General features: G+C 44.7%; 1 protein-coding gene across 4 annotated transcripts in view; it reads right to left on the reverse strand.

The window, feature by feature from the left end:
• Positions 1-2,166: 2,166 nt before the first annotated feature.
• hivep2a (HIVEP zinc finger 2a) overlaps positions 2,167-27,421 on the reverse strand; it is a 96,862-nt gene continuing 71,607 nt past the window's right edge. For all 4 annotated transcript variants that reach the window (XM_020496548.2, XM_020496549.2, XM_020496550.2 and 1 more), the window contains 8 exons: positions 25,382-25,562; positions 12,382-12,452; positions 7,152-12,276; positions 6,737-6,888; positions 5,723-5,898; positions 5,374-5,475; positions 3,986-4,926; positions 2,167-3,187 (listed from right to left, as the gene is read on the reverse strand). In XM_020496548.2, coding sequence (XP_020352137.1) covers positions 2,321-3,187; positions 3,986-4,926; positions 5,374-5,475; positions 5,723-5,898; positions 6,737-6,888; positions 7,152-12,035 — 7,122 coding nt within the window. In that variant the 5' untranslated portion in view covers positions 12,036-12,276; positions 12,382-12,452; positions 25,382-25,562 and the 3' untranslated portion in view covers positions 2,167-2,320. The remainder of the gene's footprint in view (positions 3,188-3,985; positions 4,927-5,373; positions 5,476-5,722; positions 5,899-6,736; positions 6,889-7,151; positions 12,277-12,381; positions 12,453-25,381; positions 25,563-27,421) is intronic.

The raw sequence follows: 27,421 nt of genomic DNA on the forward strand, positions 1-27,421 counted from the left end.
CGTGCATGCGTCTGTGTATGTGTGTGTGTGTGTGTGTGTGTGTGTGTGTGTGTGTGTGTGTGTATGTGTGTGTGTGTGTGTGTGTGTGTGTGTGTGTGTGTGTGTGTGTGTGTGTATGTGTGTGTGTGTGTGTGTGTGTGTGTATGTGTGTGTGTGTGTGTGTGTGTGTATGTGTGTGTGTGTGTGTGTGTGTGTGTGTGTGTGTGTGTGTGTGTGTGTGTGTGTGTGTGTGTGTGTGTGTGTGTGTGTGTGTGTGTATACAAATTCATGGGCATTCAATATTTACATCAGCTGGAATGTTCCCCATACTAATCAATAAATCAAGTACTTCAAGCAACGTGATTCACAGAAGATCAAACTATCTTTAATATTTCACTACTACTTCAGTAAGCGTTGAATAAAAACAAAAAATAAAAGCACATTGATTCACTTAATGCTGAACAGTTCTACTTTTTGTAAAAAATGTAAAATCACAACTAGTGTAGCCAATCCAGCGAACAGGAGAGAAAAAGGTCCAAGCATTTAGAACTAACTACCATACTGTATGTGGGTGTCAATCTAAAACCTAAGTGCACATATATATTCTATATATATATATATATATATATATATATATTTATATACTAGATATATATTCTGGTAAATTGTATCATATGTATATACCTCCAAGTAAAGTGCATTCACTTAGGTGTATATAAATACTTCTAACATATAAAGCCATTTTACAGTGTACATATTGTTTGCTCTAATTATGCCATAGCAAAACCCATGCTTTTACATAGAAAAGGCATCCACAACATTAAGAAAAATTTACATTTTATGAAACATGATACAATAAATAGTATTATAGAATTGCTGCTGTACACAAAAGCCATTTAATTTCACTCATATAAAAATATGTTTTAGTGCAACCTTACATATATTGATACTTCACATCATTCAGACTCAAGTGTCTAAAAAAGACGAGAAATTGCATTTATTACAAAGCTGATACACAAACGTGATATATTAACATATCTTCCTGCTTAATATGCTTATAAGAATATAAGCAAAAAGTAAAGAAAAGGCACACACATCTGTACATTTAAAAGTACCAGACTGGAGTCCATCATCAATTTGGTCAGGCTCATATATAAGTTAACATACTGTATGTATATTCTCTGAAAATTTAAATAAGAAAGAAATAGTTAAAATAGCAAACCAGGTTATAAAAGGCATGCTATACATTGAAACTACAGAGTATCTACTTAATTTGCTTGTTTAAAGACTTGTTTGTGTGTGTGTGTTTAAATGTCTGTCTCTCTGTGTGCGCGTCGTGTGTGTGTGTGTTTAAATGTCTGTCTCTCTGTGTGCGCGTCGTGTGTGTGTTTAAATGTCTGTCTGTCTGTGTGCGCGTCGTGTGTGTGTTTAAATGTCTGTCTCTCTGTGTGCGCGTCGTGTGTGTGTGTGTTTAAATGTCTGTCTCTCTGTGTGCGCGTCGTGTGTGTGTGTGTTTAAATGTCTGTCTCTCTGTGTGCGCGTGTGTGTGTGTGTTTAAATGTCTGTCTCTCTATGTGCGCGTCGTGTGTGTGTTTAAATGTCTGTCTCTCTGTGTGCGCGTCGTGTGTGTGTTTAAATGTCTGTCTCTCTGTGTGCGCGTCGTGTGTGTGTGTGTTTAAATGTCTGTCTCTCTGTGTGCGCGTGTGTGTGTGTGTGTTTAAATGTCTGTCTCTCTGTGTGCGCGTCGTGTGTGTGTGTGTTTAAATGTCTGTATCTCTGTGTGCGCGTCGTGTGTGTGTTTAAATGTCTGTCTCTCTGTGTGCGCGTCGTGTGTGTGTTTAAATGTCTGTCTCTCTGTGTGCGCGTCGTGTGTGTGTGTGTTTAAATGTCTGTCTCTCTGTGTGCGCGTCATGTGTGTGTGTGTTTAAATGTCTGTCTCTCTGTGTGCGCGTGTGTGTGTGTGTTTAAATGTCTGTCTCTCTGTGTGCGCGTCGTGTGTGTGTTTAAATGTCTGTCTCTCTGTGTGCGCGTCGTGTGTGTGTTTAAATGTCTGTCTCTCTGTGTGCGCGTCGTGTGTGTGTGTGTTTAAATGTCTGTCTCTCTGTGTGCGCGTGTGTGTGTGTGTGTTTAAATGTCTGTCTCTCTGTGTGCGCGTCGTGTGTGTGTGTGTGTTTAAATGTCTGTCTCTCTGTGTGCGCGTCGTGTGTGTGTTTAAATGTCTGTCTCTCTGTGTGCGTGTCGTGTGTGTGTGTGTTTAAATGTCTGTCTCTCTGTGTGCGCGTGTGTGCAATTGTACGGGTTGATGTCTTTGTGTTGCACGTCCTTCCCTTTTTAACAATGTTCACCTGTTCTCGGTGGCATCCTTTAATATATTTTTGCCTCTCTTTGTGCTTTCTGGTCTTTCCCCTGGGCTTTGTTGACCTGGCGACCTCTCCTTGGCACAGTGGCCTGGGCCTGCCGTGGAACCCGCCGGGCCCTTTGATGTGGCTGGCAGGGAGGTCTCCGAGCTGGAGCTGGAGTGTAGGGGGAGAGGGGAGGCAGAGTGGCCGTCCGGGGACTGCCTAACCTCTAGGCCACTAAAGTGCTGAATCCTGCTGGAGGCTCTCTCCTGAGGGCTGGGGTAAGGGGGGTGAGAGGAGTGAGGCAGTGGGGGGGGATGTCTCTGATGGGCGTCTGAAGAGCACACCAACATGCCCTTCTCCAGAGTGTCATGTTCTGTAGCGATGCGGAGCGAGGCAATAGCATTGGTACAAGTCTGTATGCTTTCCTCCTGCTGCTTAATGTCCTTGCTGTCTGACATGTCTGCGCTGTCCTGGCGACTTCCTGACCAGGGTAAGGACGGGCCAGGGGAGGGGACCGGCGTCCCCCGAGAGGAAAAGGATGATGACACCATCCTCTCCTGGCGCTGGGGTGAGTCGGACGACCCGGTAGAACCCCTGGACCCTCCTCCTCCCTCGGCCAGGTGGAAGGAGACCTCGCTGGTGCTGGACTCCTCGGACGTGCTCTTCTGCAGGGGGAGGCGGGCGGGGTGGGTCAGGCCGGTGACTGAGGTGGGCACGGAGTGCACCATCTGGATGCCACCGATGGGGATCATGGGGAAGGAGGTGCGGACCTGTTGCTGGGAGTGCAGGGGGAGGTGGCTGAACAGGCCCTGGTGGGGCAGAGGGGACTCCTGGCTGCTGTGGGGAGGGGAACCCTTATTCTGCTCCTGAAACAATATAAGGTGAATTCAGTACAAAGTATAGTGGCCGTAGATCAATAGGGTCTGTCGATCTTAGTATGCAGATGATCTCTGAAAGTTCTAAGTACTAAGTAAATGTTACAACTATATGCAGCAAAACATCTACACTGTGGTACACCTAATGATGTATAAAATGCTAACACTTAAAAATGTGGGTTCGTACTGACTGAGAAATTGTGAATGAGGAAAAGAGGGATTGTAATGGATTTTGAGAAGATAGGAAAAATCTGCTCCCACACCACAAAACTATTACCAGCTAAAAATAAGTCAAATATGAATATTTGAAAATGATACAGCTGAAGCGGCTCCATGTCATGCTTTATTTAAACTGGGGTTCCTGGAAAGTTGGGTTTAACAAGACTCGTAATAACAAAAACAGCAGTTATTAACCACTGAGTGATGAGCCAAGCTATGGCAGCCTTATCTGTATATCACTCAGTTCCATGGAAACAAGCCAGATGGCATGGAGAAGAGAAGAATAACTGCACAGCATATGCACACTGTACCTATTTTACCTATTTCCCCTGGGATTCTTAATTAGCCATATATAGAAATAGAAATGTCTGCAGATAGAGTAGCACTATATGGTGGTCCTTCATGGGTCCATTGTACTTTAACTTTAAGTTAGACTCTCTAAGACGGTTGAAGGCAGAGACCATTCATTAGTTAACATACCGTCAGTAAGGAGCTGTTTATGAAGACTCAAGTGCAGTGTGAATAGAATAAAATAGAAGAGAACAGTTGAATATGTTCTGGAACACTTACTGTCTCCATCTCTGAGTGGCTCCTACTGCGCTGGCCCAGTGACACCATCTCTGAGTCTAGGTGCTGACTTAGACTCCAAGGGGCACTGTGATGGTGCATTCCCCTCCTGGGGGAGACAGGTCTGATCATGCCCCGGTGGTGACTGCGCGGAGACAGCTCCCTCCTGCCCGCAAGGTCACTGCCCGGTGACATGGGGCGTCCGGTGTGGGACAGGGGCGAGAGGTGACCTCTGGCGGACAGGTCCCTCCGAGGCGAGAGGTCCCTCCTGAAGGAGATGTCTCTCTTGGGGGAGATGTGCCTAAGAGGGGACACCTCTCTGTGGGGTGACAGGCGGCCACGGGGGGACAGGTCCCGTCGGGGGGAGAGGTACTTGCGTGAGGAGGTAGTGGGGGAAGGCTCTCGGAGAGGGGAGGACCCCAGGCCTGGAGAGGAGAGGCGAGATGGGGACAGGTCAAAGGAGGAGGAGCTGTGATCTGTGGACAGGCCAAAGTCCTTGTCCATGGAGCTGGGTATGTCTAGCCTGTTCTTATAGTCCTCGCCCAGGGCGCCCTGCAGCAGACGCTGATACTCTGCCATCTGGCCCTGGCCTGCACGCTCGCTGGGCACCATGAGCTGGGTGATCTGGATGCTGGGCAGGCTGGTGAAGTAGCTGAAGATGGGAGGTTTGGGGCCGTGGCCCAGCAGGTCTGAGGAGCAGGCACTCTGAGAGGCCGCCACAGCTGTGATGGAGAGAGACGGTATGCCATAGGGCTGAGGGCTAGTGCTTCTGGAGCGTGTTTTCGGCGTGGAGTCGCCATCGTAATCGTCGTCATCGTCTTCATCATCATCCACCTCATCCCCGTCATCCTCGCCACCATCAGAATCATCAGCGTCTGAGAACTGGTGGTCCGCCATAATGCCTGACATCTTCCCAGACTCCCTCTGGCCATCCTCGCCATTGTCTAAAAAGAAACATATTGGTTAATCAACCGTTGATCCAGTCGCTATGCAAATGCAATAACAGTAGCCTACTTTATTCTGCAAGACAAATAAACGGCATTTAGTGCAGTCTTAACAAGGAAATGGGATATAAAAACACAGTAGGACTTTTTATATTTATGCGTTTTACAGATATTTTACAGCAACCGCAATTTATTTCAGTTGGATTGAATAGGTCACTGGAGTTCTTTTATACTCTATGCAGAATGATGGGATTCAAGCAGGGAAAATGAGAACTGTGTATCTTAAAGTTGGATATTTTACATAAACCTGGCAGAGAGGTGGCTCCTGTTTTTCATTATGATAATTGTCCCTCAAGAACCGCACCAGTGCAACTTACAGGGCTCAGCATTTATGAAATATTGGCTCATCTCTACACAATGTGCTCAGTCAGTCTGTCTGATTCATACCAGCTTCCTCGGCGTCAGGATCCTCCACAGATGTCACTGACACCCCGAGTTCCAAGCACTTCTTCATGTGGGCTTTCGACTTCATGTGTTTTGTCAGGTTTCCTGAAACAAGAGTTTACACCTTTTAAAAAGTCTTACTGGTAGCAGCATAGGACGTTACTGAAGCAGAGAGAAAGAACCTTGCCACTCTCCTAATGCAATGTAAACCGAAGTCTGTATTTGCAGTTCTACATAAATCATTTCCCAGTGTGAACACTGTTTATGTTTGAACTATCAGGTTAAATTACTTGAGAGGAAAGGTGTACATTCGTATATATCTGGTTATATGAAGTGGAAGAAGGAAACCCACCTTTGGTTTTAAAAGCAAAGTTGCAGAACTTGCAGACATACGGCCGGACATCGGTGTGTGTGCGGATATGTTTCTTCAGCATGCTTGGCTTCTTACAGCGGATCCCACACTCTTCACAGATGTACTTCCCTCTTCCTCTTCCCCGCACGTAAACATAGTCTTCATTGGATTTGTACCTGAAATCATAAGAAGACCAGATTTTTCAACGTTATTGGAGGATATTGAGTATATCGAAGCATGTGTTAAGGGGGCAAATATCAAGTACACCAAACAGACCACTTTACATTGGGAAGGTTTGCCTTATACTGCTTAGAGAAAATTATTCTGGTGCCAAATTCAACTGGGTATTGGTCAGAGATATTTTTACAGCTGTTCCCATTTATGAAATGGTATTCTTATACATTTTTCTCACTGTACATGGTAATATCATAAAAGAGACATTACAGATATGTGATTTTGAAAAAATTTCAGATGATTGAAAAACTCATTTGGAAATCTATTTTTTGCTTGCACCGAAGCAAAATGTTACAGTAGCCTCATGCACAGTAGTCAATAATACCCTTGGCTGCTAATAAACAACAAAACTTTGCTCTACTATATTTCTATAAAAACAGAAGCCTATACTAGTAACTCCTTTCAACCACATTTAAAATACACCTGAAAAATACATCCCATTTTTTTTATCTATCAAATTTCTACAGAAAACACCCTCAAGTCCATAAATGTGAAGTAATAAAAAATGTGAAGTAATTTTTAAAATCAGGTAATACTTAATTTCCAGTTATCACAGTCATTGTATTACCATTCTCAAATAATATAATCTCTGAAGAAGTGGTTTCAGCCACCAGGCAATAAATAAAGTGCTGTTCTTCTTCTGCGTTTCACAAAACTGTACATTTTGTGTAAAAGTCACAACAATATACAAATTTAGGCAGCCTCCTCGAAAAGGTGCCACACTGATATTAAAAAGCTTTCAATTTTTTTTAAAGGCTTATGGCAGCCATCTTCACATACCCTCCTTCAAAGATTTTGATGCGAGTGGGCTCAGCCTGCTTTGAGGAGGCCTCCTTCTCTCCGTGGTCCTCCTTGACTCGATCCCTGGAGCTCAGCCCCTTGATTTTCTTCCCATATTTGCTCACATCTAGCTGCATGAGCTCTGGCTTCATCTGCAAGTGAAAAACATGCATAACACTCAGTTAAATCCTCACAAACACACAAAAACACTTGATGGCAGATGTACTGGAATGTTGGCTTCAAAATAGACTTTTATCCCAGATTGGTTTCTAATATTGTAGGAGATTTCAAACTCTCTAAAGCATACAAATTCTAAACCTTGAATACTTATTTAGTAACAAACCGTTAACCACCCTTTAACCAATAAATACATGAACTATGAATAGATGGCATGCTGTATGTGACGTGTGATTACCTGTTCAAACTTCTGCTTCCAAGCAAGAGAGGACACAAGTTTTCCAGTCATGGGTTGATACATAGCAGCCATCGTGTAGGTTTCTGTGTTCTTCCTCTGCTTGGAGCAGAGCAAGGCCAGAGTAGCCTTGGTGCTGAGGCTGAGAGGGTTGGGGTTGTAGGAGCTGACGCACCAGGAGCCATAGACAGAAGTCAGGGGAGTCGTCTGAGCGTTGTTTGGTTTGGTGTAATTCAGGAAGCACCAGCTGACACTGGTTGTCGTGCGAAGACTGGGGAACTGAAAGAACTGCTGAACGTCGGCCAGATCTGTGAGCATTAGAGTGCTTCCGGCAGCACCCCCACTCTGATTGGCAGCCAGCTGCACCAGCATGTTGACAGGTATCTTGCTGCCTATGAGTGGCTTGGCTTCCTCTGGAGTGTCACTGGAGGAGACCATGAACTGTGGGCTGCAGCTAGCCTCTGGGGTGGAGTCATCTACGTCCAGCTCCTCTGGGGACTCTCTGCCACCAGGGAAGTCCGTCACGATTTGCAGAGGGGGAGTGAAGCTGTCAGCTGGTGGCACATCAGGTATGTGAGGTGCGTTGGAACGCACTGGGATTTTGGTGGAGGGGAAGTCTGCTGGTGGGGAGGAGGACATACTCTCCTGATCGTCCATTGAACCCTCGCTCTTCAGAGGGGCACACTTTGATAACTTACCGCTGTCTTTCGAAGCACTCAGCTCGACAGCGCTCAGCTCCTTTACAATCTGACCGTACATCTTCTCCTCCTTGACCCGTTTCTGCTGTTTGGTCTCTATAAAGAGTTCCAGGCTACTGGCGGGTGATAGCATCCGCTTGCTTCCCCCAATATTGGAGGATGCATCCGTGGTGGAGATGGTTCCTGATGTCAACGACAGCGGAATTCCTGTGTTCAGTCTCCCGTGTTCAGTGTTCAGATCCGGAATATTCCACAGTGGATAACGTAGAGCTCCCTCAGACTGACCAAGGATCTGAGATAAATTGAAGCCAACGCCTTGCTTTGAAACAGTGCAACCTGTGGGTGAACTAGATGATACACTCTCTGAGCATATGACTCTTGCTGAATAAGTGCTCTGGCCATGGTTAGCTAAGAGTTGTGAAACACTTGTGTACATAACACTTCCGTAAGATGGCACTTGAGTCTGTATCCTAACGGGGACTAGCATACCTGGGAGAGATGACTGTGAACCTGCATTCTGAGTGGCGAAGATTGGCTGGACCTGTTGCAGGAGCACCGTGCTCTCGGTGAGGGCCACTTTAGACGGTAGAGATCCGTAATGCTGGGCCTGGGGGGAGGCTCTGGAGGGATACTGATAGCTCTGACTGATAGCACCGTCAGCTTTTGCATCGCATTGCTCCTGAATCTGCTGTAGCTGATTAAGAGGTGGGTTGGATTTCTGGATCATGTGTGGTAGACTAGGCTGTCTGATATGTAGTTTCTGTAACTGGTGTGGCTGGAAAGCCAGATGCTGCTTGTGTCTCTGTGTGGACTCGGGATGCCAGAACAGACCCGGCTGACATGGCAGGAAAGGCAGTGAAGCCAAGCTGTTCTGGAGTGAGGAGTATTGCATCGTTTCCTTGCTCATGAGCTCGTGACCTGGATGCTCTCCCTCAGATGACTGTTGACTTGGCAGACGAGATGACTTCTGGAACAGTGGTGAGTCGTCCTGGCTGTCCTCACTAATGCTCTGTTGCAGAAGATGATGATGTGACCCTCTCTTGGGTCTTGCTACTTCGCTGGCTGATGCACCAAGAGAACTTTGAGAGGATGGGGGGCTCTGCCAAGATGAGGGTCCATGGTCCGAGTGCTCTTGCTTGACAGTAATTTCGAGACCACCATGCTCATGCACCGCAGTCTCAGGGTAAACGCTGAGGGATGCCTGCCTTACTAGGTAGCCCCGTCTCCGATCTTTCATGGCTGATGCACTGGAGTAAACCTCTCCCTGTCTGGATGATGTTGAGAGGCTACCATAGTCGAAGGACTTGCTACGGATCTCTGGGATCTCGGTGGGCAGAGCGCTGGGAGCCTGTTCTGATGAGGAGCGTCGCATCTCCCTCTGCTGGTGATGGCCGGGGATAGTGAGAGAGTTTCCGCTGTACTCAGACTGCTTGCCAAAGTCCTCCTGCTTGGACGGTGACACAGACTTTAGGCTCTCTTCCCTGTCAAAGGACATAGAGAAGCTGGAGCTGTGGGACAGGTTGCTCTCCTGGCTGGGGCTCCTGGACAGGCTGGTGCAAGACTCAAAGCTGGACTCCCCAGAGGAGTGCTCCAGGTCTGCCAGACGCAGACGCTTCTTCTTAGGAGGCAGCTTCTCCGCAGGGAGCTGGGACAGTGTCTCACTCCTCTGGGGCCACTGGAACTCTTCAACGTGCTTCTCCGGTTCCTTGGTCAGTACATCAGGCTCTTTCTCTGGTTTGTCTGGCTCCTCTGTCACCCTGATTTCAGGCACTTGGATGTTAGGCTGACGTACCAGTTTGGGGGGCATGTGACAGGGCTGGTTGGATGAAACTAAATCACTGTTGCTTTGCTGCTGCAGCTCCATGCTCTCAGACCTCAGGATAAACTCTGGGATCTGCACATCCTCTATGTTCTCTGTATCTGACTGTTCTGAATATTGGCTGGAGGGTTTATCTTGCAGGTAGGCTGGGTGCTCGAAGGACTCTGACTTCTCAAAGGAGTTTGGCCTACTGAGTGAGTTGGTGTGCTGAATGACAGATATAACATTGCCAGCTGCCTTTCTGTCAGAGTCTGGGACTAGCACTACGTCCTCTGAGCACATGCTACTACAGCATGTTTCAAAACTGTCTGATTGGCTATGTGCACTGTACATAGATCCCATGGATCCCTTTCCAGTAGGTGTCCCCCTTGAACCCTCTTGACTACCTTGTTTTGAATCATAATCTCTGACCATATCTACTGAGCCACTACAACTACTGTCGTACTGGACAGGGCCATCCTCCTCATCTCCTACACTCTTTTCCTTCCTGCGTTTACGAGTGACAATCTCTGTCATTTTAGTACCATATGGGCTGTATGCTGTATGCTCTGGCACCACAGGACTGCGCTCCCCTAGCTTTAATGCCACGGATGGGGCTGCGTTCTTGGGAACGTGTCCATAGGTTTCATAGTCGCCATGCCCTTCATGTGCTGAATGCTCAAAAGCTGCCTGTCTCCTAAGCCTCCTCAGACCGGCAGCACCCGGGTAGAAGACATCATCAGTGGTCATCATCTCGTCAAAGGAGTGGCTCACTCTTATCCCTGGTGGGACGTTGAGGTTGGTCGGGGATGATGTTGGCATTGAGTTACTCCTAATGAGTGTCCCTGAATCAGAAGGAGTCTCTAGTAGACCTGTGTTGCTTTGGCAAGGGCCTGTGGGATACTGCTTGGGGTCAACACCTGCTAATAGTTGCACTTCACCGCTATCATTTCGGAAAAAAATATGATCCTCAGATATCTTCCCCATTACTATGTTAGTGTCTTGGCCAACAGTGGCCATGCCTACTGCAATGGATTGTCTAGATCTAGCAGAGTTAGGTTTGTAATACCAAGTCCGACCAAACATGATCTCCTCATAGGACTTTGCATTTGTGTTGGGAGGGCTGATCTGTTGCTCTGCACTCTCTGAACGGGAGAAGTAGCCCGAGTCTGTGCTGCCTTTGCTGTGTGGACTCAGAAGGTTCAGGGACTGCTGGGACTGCTGGTCTGAGTCCTGTGATCCCTTCTTCTCTGTCAGTCTCAGAGCCAGTCTCTGTTTGATAGTGGGAGAGTCATCCACGCGGCCAACCTGGGAGCTGATGTGAGAAGCCTTGAGGTCCGTGAATGGGGGGCACTCCAATGCTGTTGGTGGGACCCCTTGTTTTGGGACAATTAGGATAGGCACTTTCATGGAAGCCATAGCTAAATCCTCAGCTGAGTCAGCATATGCCGGCTCCCTACCCTTCTCCATTGTGCTTTTGTCCATCTCAAATGATATCTGGGGAATAGGGCTGCCTTTGTCCATAAACATGGAGGCCTCTGCAGTTTCCTCGTCGGTGTCTGTGCTCTGTTCACCGTCTGAGTGTACTTCCGTCTCTCCCACTGAGGATGCCTGATCCATGTCTGTGCGTGAAACTGCCAGTTCGGAGAATGGGATTAGTCCTGCTTTGATGGCATGGGCATGAGATTTCCTGTGTTTATACAAATTACTCTTGGTTTTAAATGAGAACCCACAGGGGACACAAGGGTAGGGGCGTTCCCCAGTGTGTGAACGAATGTGCTTCTTCAGCACACTGGGTTTAGCACAAGCCCTTCCACAGTAGTGGCAGATGTACTTTCCTGGCTTCTTGGGTTTCTGCTCCTTCTTGTATCCCTCCTCTGGTGGCTCCGGCCCTGACTGGGAATACTGGCCAAAAGAACTGGGTAAACTGGGAGATTTCTGACGAGGGAAAACTCCATGGACACGGGAGTGTCCAGGGAATATGTCGTCGGATGGGAGCTGTCCAGCGAAGGGCCAGGCATGGGCCTCCAGACCGGGCTGTGGCTTGGCTCCGGACAGGAAGCGCTCTTGCATGGGCTGTTGCGGGTACGGTTGTGGTAACTGGTAGGAGTAAGTACGAGGGAAAGCCTGTGCGTACTGATTATCTTGAGATGACTGACCCATTGCAGTTGATAGCAGCTTCCCAGAGCCATACTTTCGTGCTGAGCCAGTAATATTGCTGCCACTGGCACCACTTTGAAGGATTTCGCGATGCGAGTGCCTCTTTTCCTCCGGGTCAGCAAAAGTGCTTCTTTTTGTGCCAGCTGAGGGCTCAGAGACCCACTTCCTTTGTAGCTTCTCCCGGGGATCCTTGGTGCATTTTGGTCCAGCAGCAGATTCACGTGGCTCCATTGTCCCGCTAGACGTCAGTTGGGTTTCTCAAAGGTCAAATGTCAGATGCTGTCACACCTGGAGATCTTAAACAAAAGGGCCTTCCATTGCTGAAGTTGTTGGGTTGTTCCACATTTGAGTCACGAAGATCCTCTATAGTCTGCATCAGAACACTTTCTTTCTGTCAATCATACTGTAGACTTGCTAACATCCCTCCAATTTTCTGTCCAATTCATTAAATGTATGAAGATCTTTTCGTGATCTGAAAACATAAACAGAATATATATATATATATAAATGCCATGTACTGTAAAATAAGACATCTTAAAAATCCTGATTGGGTACATATTTATTATTGAACACTTACCGGTCTTTAAAAAAAAAGTGCTTCTTGATATCTCTCTGTTTACAACTTCCAAAAGAATCTTCACTTAAGACCTGGAGAGAGGAGAGAGAAAGAATTCAGTGATCGAAACAAAACACTCACTGAGAAGTCACTGTTAATAACTTATGTCTCTAGGATTTTCCTCCATTTTCAAATAAATGAATCCCAGTTCGGTCATCTATATTCTCATGTACAGTGGCATGTAGTACAAAGAGTACAGTGCTGAACTAAACTGAAGTTGACTGAGTGTAGTTTCAAACTGAACCACCCCCTCTTGTTAACAGTGAGTCATCAGTACCAAATAGGCCCACGTAGTTCCTAAAAGACACAGAAACTATAAATAAACATTTGTGGTTCTATTTCCGAGTGTTAACGTACAGAAACCACACCAACACCTGAATACAGAATGAACTCCAGTTTCTGAGGCTAACATGCTGAACCTGCAAGTCTATGCTGTGTATTTCCTGATTTCAGTTTTTTTTCTCTGATTGCGACAGACACACACACACAAGGCCCCTTTGCTCTGGCGCTGCTGGGGTAAGAGCACGAAAGCCGTGTGACGCGGGTGTCTGGAGGCCAACGTGAGAACTAAAAATAGCCCGGCAGAAAACCACTGGTATTTTTAGCACCGGAAATATTTACTTTTGGTCCGTTTTTGTTTTCATTCTCTTCAATGCTGTTACACAAAAGGAATGTGTGCAAACACCAGAGGGGTACACTACAAAGCAGGTTCAAGAAGCTAGCCAGCTAATTTTGGATACATTTTTTAAAGAAGCTTGAAAATCGGCATGGTCTAATTGATTCAACAAACAAAAAAGCATATCTAACTCTAACTTTTTTTAATGAACCACAAAATCAACAGTCACTTCTGGTTGCTTATCAAAGTTAGCTGACTAACTTTGATCCAACCTTTCTAGTATACCCCTCTGGACATCCCATAAGCCCTCTGTGGAAGCCTGAGTTTCGCAACTACAGTTTCGCAACTACAGTATAAGTGGTTGGATGGAGGTTTGTTACAGGCCAGAGCCCCTTTCTGTAAATATCACCAACAATATCGTAAAACACCCATATATGTTTCAATGAAATCAAAAGCCAAATGTGTATGTTTCAAAACAGCCATGTTTTGATACGTTTAAAAATAGGAAAATGCAGAAAGCAGAGTCTCAATTGAAACACACCTGCATGAACAGTTGTTGATACCAACTTAATGAAATGCGCTTGATTGACAGCTTTGTGAAGATAATGTAGATATAGATACACTCTGAGAGAGATATTCAGAGAGGAATAATAAATAACAAAGATGTCTAAACCTAAAGTACTTGTACCTGCCTCTTAACTCCTCCTATCTTATTTTCACAAAATATATTCTCAATTGCTAGTATTTTGTGAAATAAGGGTCAACTGACGCAATTGAGCTTCATGATACCAGAGCAAACCTATCACTGAGTGGAAAAGAGCAATCTGTCTAAGCTGGAGTCAGTTTCATATATCACACTTAATGGCGGCCACGTTGGCACACCCCTCGCCCCCTCTCCCCTCTCCACAATTGGGAGCATCTCCTTCCTTTAATGAATCTTTCTACCTCTGCTGCTGGGCACCAGGGATGTGGATGCAGTGCTGATAAACAGAAAAGTATCTCTTGTTAATCTATACAGATCTGCTACCACGGTGCCGAAGCAGAATCTTACCATTTTGTAAATCAAAGAAAACGTATTGAATGGGTTATATAAAGTGCTATTCATCCCAACTAAAACCCTGTCCTATTTTCTGACTGAGTGTGGGTGAGAATATTCATTGGCATCCGTTTCAAGTGGAGTACCTGGAAGAAGTGTGCGTGGGACAGTGACAGAGGCAGTGTGTCAGGGACACTTCGCTCTATAGAAACGGAACATCCTCAAAGATATAAACAGAAACCCTCCACTGGATGATTCAAGCATTTTATGTAACATCTCCATAGTCCAACAGTACATCATCTGATATGATGGCCCTCTGCCAACAACTGATGCCCCTGATAAGGCAGACATGTTTATTATACAGTACACCGGCCCCTACAGTAAGTTTCTGCACGCACACACACACATCAAGCCATGCACTACATATACCTCCATCAACCCCTCCTCCCCCGGAGGTATGCATAATGGGGGAGGACAGAACGCTGAGAGAGAGCCTCTGCCCACCTTCGGCCCAGTTCTGGTTTCTGACTGGGGATCTACGGGGAGTGTAGGAGGCTGCTAGCCTGGGGCAGTGCCATGCCCTATACACTGACGCACATCTCCATTGTGAAAAGATCAAACCTTACAGAGGCCCTTTAACTCTAGCAAAATACGTCCTCTTTCCAAAGCAGGGATTAGGTATTGAGCGTTTTTTGGGCAGGCAGATTCAGGAGAGAGGATTATAGAATGTTGTGCTATTTTGTGTGTCAATCACTTATGTGTGGCAGCCATAGTTATCCTTAAACCATTTGGCCAGCCAAGATGCCACATACCAATTTGAAGTGCTTGAAATTCCTTTCAACACTGAAATAGAGAATAGAGTGAATCCCGTTTTATTTTTCCTTCCCTCAAATACCAACATCTGAAGTTAAAATGAACCATGACGCCATATTTCTCCCTGTCCAACCAAAAGTTCAATGCAGGACAAGAGCACTGTAAATAAATACACAAACAAAATAGTGTAAATAAACGTCTTAATAACAGTATTTAACACTGTTATTATCGACTGCTCTGCTGTTTTAGACCTGCCAGCATTACATGTTATAACACAAATAGAGACAATTCAATCAACCTCAAGCTTCCAGTCCCATCTCTCTTACAGAGTTTGGCAATTCAAAAATGTGTGTAATTCCTCTAGAAACAAAGGTTAGTCACATGCGCAGACGCCTGTGTTTTGGTTATCGCTTCAACCAGAGGGCCATTCGATTAGCACAGTGGCCTAATTCAGTGGCCCGTCTGTGGGGTTGACCGTGACACACCCACCAGCGTGCGGTCGCGGTGGCGTGTTTTTAGGGCTCCGGTTACCCCCTTTTGTTTGTCCTCCTGGTGACATCACATTCACAACAGCCATGTAGGCAGGCACACACACACACACACAGGCCGTTTCTGATTTCCCTGAGCAGAAACAGGCATAGTTTCATGTACTTTCCAGGGCAGACTCTGAATAATTCAAGGCATTGCTAATTGTTTCCATTCAGTAATTACAGAGTTTATGGTAGTCCTGCCTAGAAGTGCATCATGGTCAGTACCTCAGCCTCAGGAGGCCTAATGAGACCCCCAACTGAAACATCTTATTTATTTATCTGTGTGTTGGCTTGTTTCATTTTCTTTCTTTGTTTTTTCCCTCTGGCTTTTATGGGAAGATAGAACTGGCATAGAAACACATACATATCTGCATGCTATCGTTTCTTCATCTTTCCTTACATTGGGAATGAGAGGGGAGCTGGGTCGGTTTGCTGTGGTCTTTGTTCCAGCTATCCAGCTCATTAGGGATGGAGGCAACTTTAACAGCTCCAACTGGCTTTATCAACTGCTAGCTGTGGGAAAATGTGAAAGGGCTCTGAAAATAGATTGAGGCAAGGCTCGTACAAATAAAGTATTGTGTGTTTTAGGCGCATCTGTCTCAATGTTGCCTTTCACCTGAACGGGTTCAGGGAATTCTTCACAATGTGCTGTATTCAGAATCACTTGGTTCTCAAATGGACTGCATGTACATCATTGACAGAGCACACATGTTGGTGCGACTATAGAAAGGACTGAATCAGCTGTATTAATGATGCGGTCCTGGACACACTTCTCGGTTCTGTTCATTTGTGGCTCTAAAGGTGAACAAAAAGTAGCTTGCATGGTCTTCACCAGTCTGTATCGTGTATCAACATATTTCATATTGACCATGACTCAAATAGAATGGAATACAAACATCAGCAAAACAAAGCACTATAAATAAAGACCCCTCGGCCCGCCACGGAAAAATCTTTGAAACATGAAAATATCCCTGAATCTTATTGAAATCCCAGCAATAACTATTTTCACACTTAAACTTAACTCCCAGCAGCTTGGGTTTTGACAGCATGTGACAGCACCATTTGCACAGCCAGCAGGTTTGGGGTGTGATTTTATCCCCTGTAAGCAGGTTCTGTGGATGTATCACCCAGGCTGTTTGCAAGTCAGCCCCCGGGAGTGTCATATTGACTCCTCATTAGGAGCCCAAAGATGAAGCACAGCCTGGAGCCGGGAGAGACTGCAGCTGGGAGATACTGCAGTCTGAGACTGTGAAGAGGCAGAACGCAACAGGCTGAAAAACCAGGGGAGAGAGAGAGACCATCCATCGCTCAAACAGGTCCAGATGATCAGCAGAGCCAGTTTGGCCTCACAGAGCAATACTAAAATTACAACTACAGTGTACAGTGTATTATAGAAATGTATAAGATGGTATGTGTGAATGGGCAATGTCTATAGCATGATGGGATGGATATTTTGTTTCGGGACAAACTCTCTACTGATTAAACTACTAGGTACAGGATTCAGACAAGAATCCTATCCAAACAGGCATCCATCCTGTCATATCCAGGTCTATATTTCCAGCAGCACGTAGGAGGTTTAGCTAGGCAGTTGAATAGGATGGGAGGGGATATTTTTAACGCAGAGGATGTGTGTGTGTGAGTGGTGAAAAGAGAGAGCTGCGCTCTGCGTAGGTGAGAGGTTTCGGCTATTCTCATTCAGACTGGCTGAGGTGAGGAGTGTGGGTGACACTTCCTGTTTGAGGAACAAGCCTGAATGCTATGCAGCAGGGTGACCAAACTTATGAATTGGCGTTACGAAAGAGGCTGGTTACACAAGCTGGATAGGCGGCTGGTCGCTCGCTCCGCTCGGGTCACCTCGACTCTCCGTCTGTGTGAGGTGAGAGTATGGCCGTTCAATAGGCATAGCAAACCACAGCTTAAATTGATGTGTGAACTGTGCGCAGCCCTGCAAAAGGTACAAACAATATGATAGTTGTTCCACCTTTACCTCTGACAAGCCAGGTGGAAATTCTTGCTTCTATTTGCCTTTGTTGTTGTGAGATACCACAAACATTTTTGGCATTGAACAAGTAAACGTCATCCAGCAACAAATTCTAAACATATCGACGTTACAAAAATCTGGGCGCTGGGTTGTCTCTTAACAAATCGCTGTGTGCCAAATCTTCACTGGGCCATGACACCGGCCATTAAATAAGACATGGATATCAGCCCCCATGCCTGATGATGTTACTGCTGATTGTGATGAATGTTATCTGCTCATCCAAGAATGCTGGGCCATTATGAACAAGTCATCTACAGTAGGAGCACCGGCTATAAACACTATCTCTGTCCATGGTGCGGAGCTAGTCAGACACTCAGGCCAACAGCACACACCTCACCTCACAGACACTTGCCCCAAAGACACCGTTTGCTCATTTGTTTATGAGCTTTTGATTGGTGCATCCATCCGGTGTCTGATCTGACCTCTCCCTGGCTCTCTCCCAGAGGACATTAGTCAGTTCTAGAGACCAGGAGCAGAGCTGTCTGTTGGTGTAGGGTAAAGGACGACAATACAGAGCTGTCTGTTGGTGTTGGGTAAAGGACTACAATACAGAGCTGTCTGTTGGTGTTGGGGAAAAGGACTACAATACAGAGCTGTCTGTTGGTGTTGAGTAAAAGACTACAATACAGAGCTGTCTGTTGGTGTTGGGTAAAAGACTACAATACTGAGCTGTCTGTTGGTGTTGAGTAAAGGACTACAACAGAGCTGTCTGTTGGTGTTGAGTAAAGGACTACAACAGAGCTGTCTGTAGGTGTTGGGTAAAGGACTACAACAGAGCTGTCTGTAGGTGTTGGGTAAAGGACTACAACAGAGCTGTCTGTGTCTGTAGGTGTTGGGTGAAGGACTACAACAGAGCTGTCTGTAAGTGTTGGGTAAAGGACTACAATACAGAGCTGTCTGTGGGTGTTGAGTAAAGGACTACAACAGAGCTGTCTGTTGGTGTTGGGTAAAGGACTACAACACAGAGAAGATGCTGTTCATACTCTGAGAGTCCAGTATTATGTGTTTGGTTGTATGTGCAGAAGAAGCTAAAGGGGTATATGTACAGTGCAACCGGTTTGGCCATGCCACCAGCCCAACGCCTCATCTTGAAGATGAATTAGCCCAGAATCATCTGTGGACTTTGGACAGGCTTGATAGGGAACAGAGCGTGACATCATTTCCCCAGACAAGCCAGTCCATGAGCCTGAGCCTGAGTAGACACACACACACACAGACACACACACACACACACACAACCGCATACACACACACAATATCACACCAGCACACAATTGTCCTCCTTCTCACTCTCTTTCTCTCCCTCCCTCTCTTTCTCTCCTCATCCTCCTCTATCAGTGAGAGGCCTAATATGGGGTGCTGGGAGAGTTCAGTGGTCTGAGCATAGTGATTGGGGTGTCGAGCCAAAAGGCCGGGCCGGGCCCCCGCAGGCTGAGAGCCATTTAGAGAGAGAAAATCAGCTCCTTTCAACATGAGGTCATGCTTAATGCAACGGGAACTCTGGCGGCCTCGCCAGTGTCCCCAGCCTGATATACAGTTACCAATCAAACAAGTGGCCAGACGGACACAGACAAAAGGGAGAGGCGGTAAGTGTCGCCATGCTAAGGTCCTGGGGAGGCTAGGTTGAGGGAAGGAGGGGAAGGGAGGGACTGTGGGACACTGTGGGAGACCAACTGTGGGACAGGGCATAGAGGAAAACACCTCTCGCTGTGTCTGTGTACCAGCCCTCTGCTCTGAGATGCTCCAACAGGCATTTCTGCAGACTGCTGCAATGCTAGAAAGAGCAACAACAAAAAGTCAGCAGCATGCAGCCAGGTTTGAGGATTTTTCTCCTGGAGGTGGTAACGGCTAAACATGCATGCTGAGTGCATTGTGGGATAAACCATGTGACCCAGCGTTGACTCTCTATGTTGTTGGAGGTGCAATTATGGGATTTCTCCAGCTAAGCAGCAGAACCAAGTATCCCCAGTTAATTCATGCTCCACAGCTGTAGACGTTTAATGTACATGTTTCCATTTAGCCCTGGATGAAACACATCACATCCTTTCTCTGGAAGGAAAAAGAAGGAGAATGAAGAAAAAAGTCCAGGATAAAAAAAGAAAAGGGCTTCATGTCGGTCTTAATTGTCTATGGAAAGACGGTCATATTTTCCACCGGGTAAGCTTGAAACCATTACCGAGCCAGCCTTCATTACATTTTCCACAACATTTTGCAGAAATGACAGGAAGCAGCTGGAATGGTACTGATTAATTGTCTTCCTTACTTACAACACCATGCTTCATTGAAAGCCCACCGTCTTTTCACCTACAGTAGAACTTCATGAGGTAGTCTGAACTTTAAATCACCATAAAATGGGCGACCAGCAGTTAACCTTTAAAACCATGTAACCGTAGGAAAGAAGGGCGCTTCCTTATGGACATTTCAGCTGTGACTATCTTGGATGGAGGATTAACACAGGTTTAATTAAGCCTGGAAGCTCATCACGTGACATTGAACAAGTAAGCTTTCACTACCCTCCATGTCCCCCCTTCCTCTCCATCAACATACCCCTCCTCCCCCACACAGAACCCTCCTCCCCCACACAGATCCCTCCCAGCTCTCAAAGTTGAGGTATTCTATTCCTAATATATACTGCACACCATGGGGACCCCAAGATATCAAACAGGGCGTTGTACTATATATCAAACAGGGTGTTGTACTATATATATATATATCAAACAGGGTGTTGTACTATATATATATATATCAAACAGGGTGTTATACTATATATATATATATATATATATATATATCAAACAGGGCATTGTACTATATATATATATATATCAAACAGGGCGTTGTACTATATATCAAACAGGGCGTTGTACTATATATATATATATATATATATATATCAAACAGGGCGTTGTACTATATATCAAACAGGGCATTGTACTATATATATATATATCAAACAGGGCGTTGTACTATATATCAACAGGGTGTTGTACTATATATATATATATATCAAACAGGGTGTTGTACTATATATCAAACAGGGCGTTGTACTATATATATATATATCAAACAGGGCGTTGTACTATATATCAAACAGGGCGTTGTACTATATATATATATATATATCAAACAGGGTGTTGTACTATATATCAAACAGGGCGTTGTACTATATATCAAACAGGGTGTTGTACTATATACAGTGCCTTGCAAAAGTATTCGGCCCCCTTGAACTTTGCGACCTTTTGCCACATTTCAGGCTTCAAACATAAAGATATAAAACTGTATTTTTTTGTGAAGAATCAACAACAAGTGGGACACAATCATGAAGTGGAACGACATTTATTGGATATTTCAAACTTTTTTAACAAATCAAAAACTGAAAAATTGGGCGTGCAAAATTATTCAGCCCCCTTAAGTTAATACTTTGTAGCGCCACCTTTTGCTGCGATTACAGCTGTAAGTCGCTTGGGGTATGTCTCTATCAGTTTTGCACATCGAGAGACTGACATTTTTTCCCATTCCTCCTTGCAAAACAGCTCGAGCTCAGTGAGGTTGGATGGAGAGCATTTGTGAACAGCAGTTTTCAGTTCTTTCCACAGATTCTTGATGGGATTCAGGTCTGGACTTGGCCATTCTAACACCTGGATATGTTTATTTTTGAACCATTCCATTGTAGATTTTGCTTTATGTTTTGGATAATTTGTCTTGTTGGAAGACAAATCTCCGTCCCAGTCTCAGGTCTTTTGCAGACTCCATCAGGTTTTCTTCCAGAATGGTCCTGTATTTGCCTCCATCCATCTTCCCATCAATTTTAACCATCTTCCCTGTCCCTGCTGAAGAAAAGCAGGCCCAAACCATGATGCTGCCACCACCATGTTTGACAGTGGGGATGTTGTGTTCAGGGTGATGAGCTGTGTTTCTTTTACCCCAAACATAACGTTTTGCATTGTTGCCAAAAAGTTAAATTTTGGTTTCATCTGACCAGAGCACCTTCTTCCACATGTTTGGTGTGTCTCCCAGGTGGCTTGTGGCAAACTTTAAACGACACTTTTTATGGATATCTTTAAGAAATGGCTTTCTTCTTGCCACTCTTCCATAAAGGCCAGATTTGTGCAATATACGACTGATTGTTGTCCTATGGACAGAGTCTCCCACCTCAGCTGTAGATCTCTGCAGTTCATCCAGAGTGATCATGGGCCTCTTGGCTGCATCTTCTCCTTGTATGAGCTGAAAATTTAGAGGGACGGCCAGGTCTTGGTAGATTTGCAGTGGTCTGATACTCCTTCCATTTCAATATTATCGCTTGCACAGTGCTCCTTGGGATGTTTAAAGCTTGGGAAATCTTTTTGTATCCAAATCCGGCTTTAAACGTCTTCACAACAGTATCTCGGACCTGCCTGGTGTGTTCCTTGTTCTTCATGATGCTCTCTGCGCTTTTAACGGACCTCTGAGACTATCACAGTGCAGGTGCATTTATACGGAGACTTGATTACACACAGGTGGATTGTATTTATCATCATTAGTCATATAGGTCAACATTGGATCATTCAGAGATCCTCACTGAACTTCTGGAGAGAGTTTGCTGCACTGAAAGTAAAGGGGCTGAACAATTTTGCACGCCCAATTTTTCAGTTTTTGATTTGTTAAAAAAGTTTGAAATATCCAATAAATGTCGTTCCACTTCATGATTGTGTCCCACTTGTTGTTGATTCTTCACAAAAAAATACAGTTTTATATCTTTATGTTTGAAGCCTGAAATGTGGCAAAAGGTCGCAAAGTTCAAGGGGGCCGAATACTTTCGCAAGGCACTGTATATATATATATATATATATCAAACAGGGTGTTGTACTATATATCAAACAGGGTGTTGTACTATATATATATATATATAAAGCAAACAGGGTATTGTACTATATATCAAACAGGGCGTTGTACTATATTATTTTTTAAATATTTTTATATATATATATTTTTTTTTTAACCTTTATTTTACTAGGCAAGTCAGTTAAGAACATATTCTTATTTTCAATGACGGCCTAGGAACAGTGGGTTAACTGCCTGTTCAGGGGCAGAACGACAGATTTGTACCTTGTCAGCTCGGGGGTTTGAACTCGCAACCTTACGGTTACTAGTCCAACGCTCTAACCACTAGGCTACGCTGCCGCCCCATCATCAAACAGGGTGTTGTACTATATATCAAACAGGGTGTTGTACTATATATATATATATATATATCAAACAGGGTATTGTACTATATATCAAACAGGTTATTGTACTATATATCAAACAGGGCGTTGTACTATATATCAAACAGGGTGTTGTACTATATATCAAACAGGGTGTTGTACTATATATCAAACAGGGTGTTGTACTATATATATATATATATATATATATATATATATCAAACAGGGTGTTGTACTATATATCAACAGGGTGTTGTACTATATATCAAACAGGGCGTTGTACTATATATCAAACAGGGTGTTGTACTATATATATATCAAACAGGGCATTGTACTATATATCAAACAGGGTGTTGTACTATATATATATATATATATATATATATATATATATATCAAACAGGGCGTTGTACTATATATCAAACAGGGTGTTGTACTATATATCAAACAGGGTGTTGTACTATATATCAAACAGGGTGTTGTACTATATATATATATCAAACAGTGTGTTGTACTATATATCAAACAGGGTGTTGTACTATATATCAAACAGGGTGTTGTACTATATATATATATCAAACAGTGTGTTGTACTATATATCAAACAGGGCGTTGTACTATATATCAAACAGGGTGTTGTACTATATATCAAACAGGGTGTTGTACTATATATATATATCAAACAGTGTGTTGTACTATATATCAAACAGGGTGTTGTACTATATATCAAACAGGGTGTTGTACTATATATCAAACAGGGTGTTGTACTATATATATATATCAAACAGGGTGTTGTACTATATATCAAACAGGGTGTTGTACTATATAACAAACAGGGTGTTGTACTATATATCAAACAGGGTGTTGTACTATATATCAAACAGGGTGTTGTACTATATATCAAACAGGGTGTTGTACTATATATATATATATATATCAAACAGGGTGTTGTATAAATATATATCAAACAGGGTATTGTACTATATATCAAACAGGGCGTTGTACTATATATCAAACAGGGTATTGTACTATATATCAAACAGGGTGTTATACTATATATCAAACAGGGTGTTGTACTATATATGTATATCAAACAGGGTATTGTACTATATATCAAACAGGGTATTGTACTATATATCAAACAGGGTGTTGTACTATATATCAAACAGGGTATTGTACTATATATCAAACAGGGTGTTGTACTATATATCAAACAGGGTGTTGTACTATATATCAAACAGGGTATTGTTATATATATCAAACAGGGTATTGTAATATATATCAAACAGGGTATTGTACTATGCCGCTGGGTAAATCCAGTGGAACAGTATACCTCATAACCTCCAAGTATTTAAACTGCTGCGAGCTCTATAAAGACAAGTCGAAGGCAAAACAAGAAGGGGAGGCCGTGATCCTGGTGGATGAGACTGGTGGATGAGAGGAGGACAAACTCAAACATCTGCCACCGATGTGCCTCCCTGCCTGGTCCAACCAGGGTCGCACCCTAGACCAAATAATTTACTCTAGTCACAGTCCAAAGTTAACAGCCCTGCTTATGGTGAGTATACCATCATGAGCCGGGTGTCTAACCCACTGACACTGCCTACCATAGACAACACTGTAAAGGGATACTACTTGCACACAGCAAGGATCCGTAGTTCAGACTCCTGGCAATGTACACATCGGGATATCTAGCACAAATGGGAGTGAATGGGCTAGTCGAATGGGTTTCCCTTCCCTGAAGAAACAGCTAGCTACACCACGAAGTTCATTCAGATTAACCAACATAGTAACAAACAGAGGAGCTCCTGTCAGAAAAGGGAGAGGGGAGAGGAGGGAGAGGAGAGAGGAGGGAGAGGAGTGAGAAGGGAGAGGAGAGAGGAGGGAGAGGAGAGAGAAGGGAGAGGAGAGAGGAGGGAGAGGAGAGAGGAGGGAGAGGAGAGAGGAGAGAGAAGGGAGAGGAGGGAGAGAAGAGAGGAGAGAGAGGAGGTAGACAGAGGAGAGGAGAGAGGAGAAGGAGGAGAGGAGAGGTGTGAGCTAGAGGAGGTATGACAGGTGGAATATGATCTAGATGAAAGGAGACAGAATAATTCAGGGCATTAGATGGGGAGTCAGTGGGGAGTAGAGCAGAGAGGACCACTGACTAGATAAACACAAAGCCATAACCAATTGTGCATAAACACATAATTGAGAAATAAACAAAACACATTGTCTGCTTCCTGGTGGTACTGCAAAGTCCCAAATGTTCTTCTGTACTTATACTCACCTATTGAACAGCCAGTAAATCATGAGCAATATTTGTATCACCTTTATCATGAGTCAACCACAGCCCGTAGATCAGATAGCATCAGGCCTGTCCTTTTATCTCCCATCTGCTAGCACGCAGCTAAAGCTAACACACACCCCTTCCAGATGTGAGGCTCACTGAGACAAGGTGTCTATTCCTAACATTCCCCTTATTTCCATTCTAAACACATGCACTCCTGACTCCTGTGTGTGTGTGTGTGTGTGTGTGTGTGTGTGTGTGTGTGTGTGTGTGTGTGTGTGTGTGTGTGTGTGTGTGTGTGTGTGTGTGTGTGTGTGTGTGTGTGTGTGTTAAGAGTGAGTGTGTGTGTGTGTGTTAAGAGTGAGCGTGAGTGTGTGTGTGTGTATGTGTGTGTGTGTATGTGTATGAGTGTGTGTGTGTGAGTGTTATGAGTGAGCATGTGTGTGTATGTGTGTGAGTGTGTGTGTGTACAGTTACCTGCGTGATCTCAGAGGACTTGAGGTGGTGATTGAGCCTGGCACTGTTTAAGGGTCTTCGGTCCGCTTGGTTGGGTGCAAGGTGGGGTGGTTGCTGGGTCAGGCTGGTGGGAGGAGGGTGAGGAGTGGGGGTTCAGAGATCAGGATGACCCCTTGGCCAGGGGGCAGAGCGACACAGACCACTGGAGAGAAACAGCAAAAAGAGAACCATTTATACACCTGCTGATGTCATAAAAATAAAAACCTGCCATAGAAAATCCAATAGACTGGTTCAGAATGGGCCAATGAATCAAACCAATTTTATCGTCGCTCTATCAATCTGCTTTTATTATTTAACAAAGTTTCAGCACTTTGGTCGGGCTCCATATGGTTAATGGAACACCACCTGCCAAAACGGTCCCAGAGGGGGCCTCAGACAATTGAGGCATACTGCCGAGTCATACTGCCGAGTCATAGGGATAAGTTCATTATCCCAGATATACTACTGGGAAGAGAAGTATGGTCTCATACTGACAACACCCTCTCAGATTCAAGCAAACACAAGGACAGACACCTTGTATTATGTCCCTCTATAGAAGAGTATAGAGTATAGAAGAGAAAAAGCACGTGTCATTTTACAGGAGGTCCACGTCAGCCTCTCCCATTAGAAGGACGACAGCTTTTGACATTTGGTATGGCGCTGTCACCGTGATGGTGTTGTATGGTACAATGAGCTCATATTTCATGGGATATCTAAGGTATGACGCAAAATGGAGAAATTGCCTGATAGAGTTAAGCTGTAACAATAGGCCTGAGCTCTTTCTACCATACATATCTCCCTCTGTTAGGAGAGGGTCGAATTGATGCTCTCTTTTCCAACCTGACAGCACCTGACAAATAAGACAAATGTTATCGGCGTAAAAGAGGAGCGGGCATAATTAGGTTGGTTGTTAATCTAAAGGACGGTGAGAGAGAGCGAGAGAACTTTCTTTCATCATCCTCCATGAAAATGCCAGCGTGAAACTCTGCTCGATCCATCCATTACCTCCTCGGCCTCGCTGACAAATCACAGATATTAAATTACCAGAGACCCAGGGAGCCAAGGCAACTGAAATATGGGAGAGGAGACACTATCTTTGTCTAATTCTCTTCCTCTCATCCTTTCCCTTTCTCTCATCCTTTCCCTTCCTCTCATCCTTTCCCTTTCTCTCATCCTCTTTCTTTCTTTCTCCTTCTCTCCTTTTCCCCCTCGCACTCTTTTCCTTTCTTTCTCGCTATCTGTAGTTTTCTCTCTCCCCTCTTTCTCTCTCACCCCATTTCCCTCTCTGACCACAGACTCGGCCCACCCTTCAGGGAGAGGGAAGATGTAATCCCATTGCTATGGTAAGGCCCCAGCCCTCGGCCCACTGGCTGGGTCTGATGCATGGACGCATTTCAATGTGGTTTCGCAATAAAAGGGACCTCTCCCTGATTAAATACAGTATGGAGAGAGGCCTAACAAAGAACACTGGCCATAGTAAACTGAACTCAACCGCTCTGTGTTCCTCCATTTGATGTGTGTTTTTATCCAGGACAGGGGTGGTATACTGGGCTGTTCATCTATTTTCACCTCAGAACCTCTTTCCACTGCACTGGATAATACATGATTCATAAATGCAGGCTTTCTGAGAGGAAGCTGTGAAGTGGTTTATTCCTGATGGCAGGTAAGGTTGTTTTTTGAGATGTTCTCCTGGTCTTTATTTCGCTCTCTCTCTGACTCAGGCTGCTGTGACTCAGAATATATGTAAGCTATGCCAGGCCAGAGGGCAGAGAGCAGGGGGCAGGTTGCCCATCTCTGTGTGTCTCTATGAGTCTACCTCCTCTAGTAAGGTAGAATATTACCTCAGTTCGTCTGACCTAAGCCTGCTGGGCAGGGGTCCTTTGAGGCAAGATAACCCTTAACCTTTCCATGGGGATGTACAACTCTCTCAGCAACAAAAGAGCATAGGTTAGCTAGCTTAAATCTAGCTATGTCAAATTCCATGCACTGCTCCAATGCATGATTCCACCAGAAACAAAAATA

This window comes from Oncorhynchus kisutch, linkage group LG12 (assembly GCF_002021735.2).
Source record: "Oncorhynchus kisutch isolate 150728-3 linkage group LG12, Okis_V2, whole genome shotgun sequence".
Taxonomy (NCBI): Eukaryota; Metazoa; Chordata; class Actinopteri; order Salmoniformes; family Salmonidae; genus Oncorhynchus; species Oncorhynchus kisutch.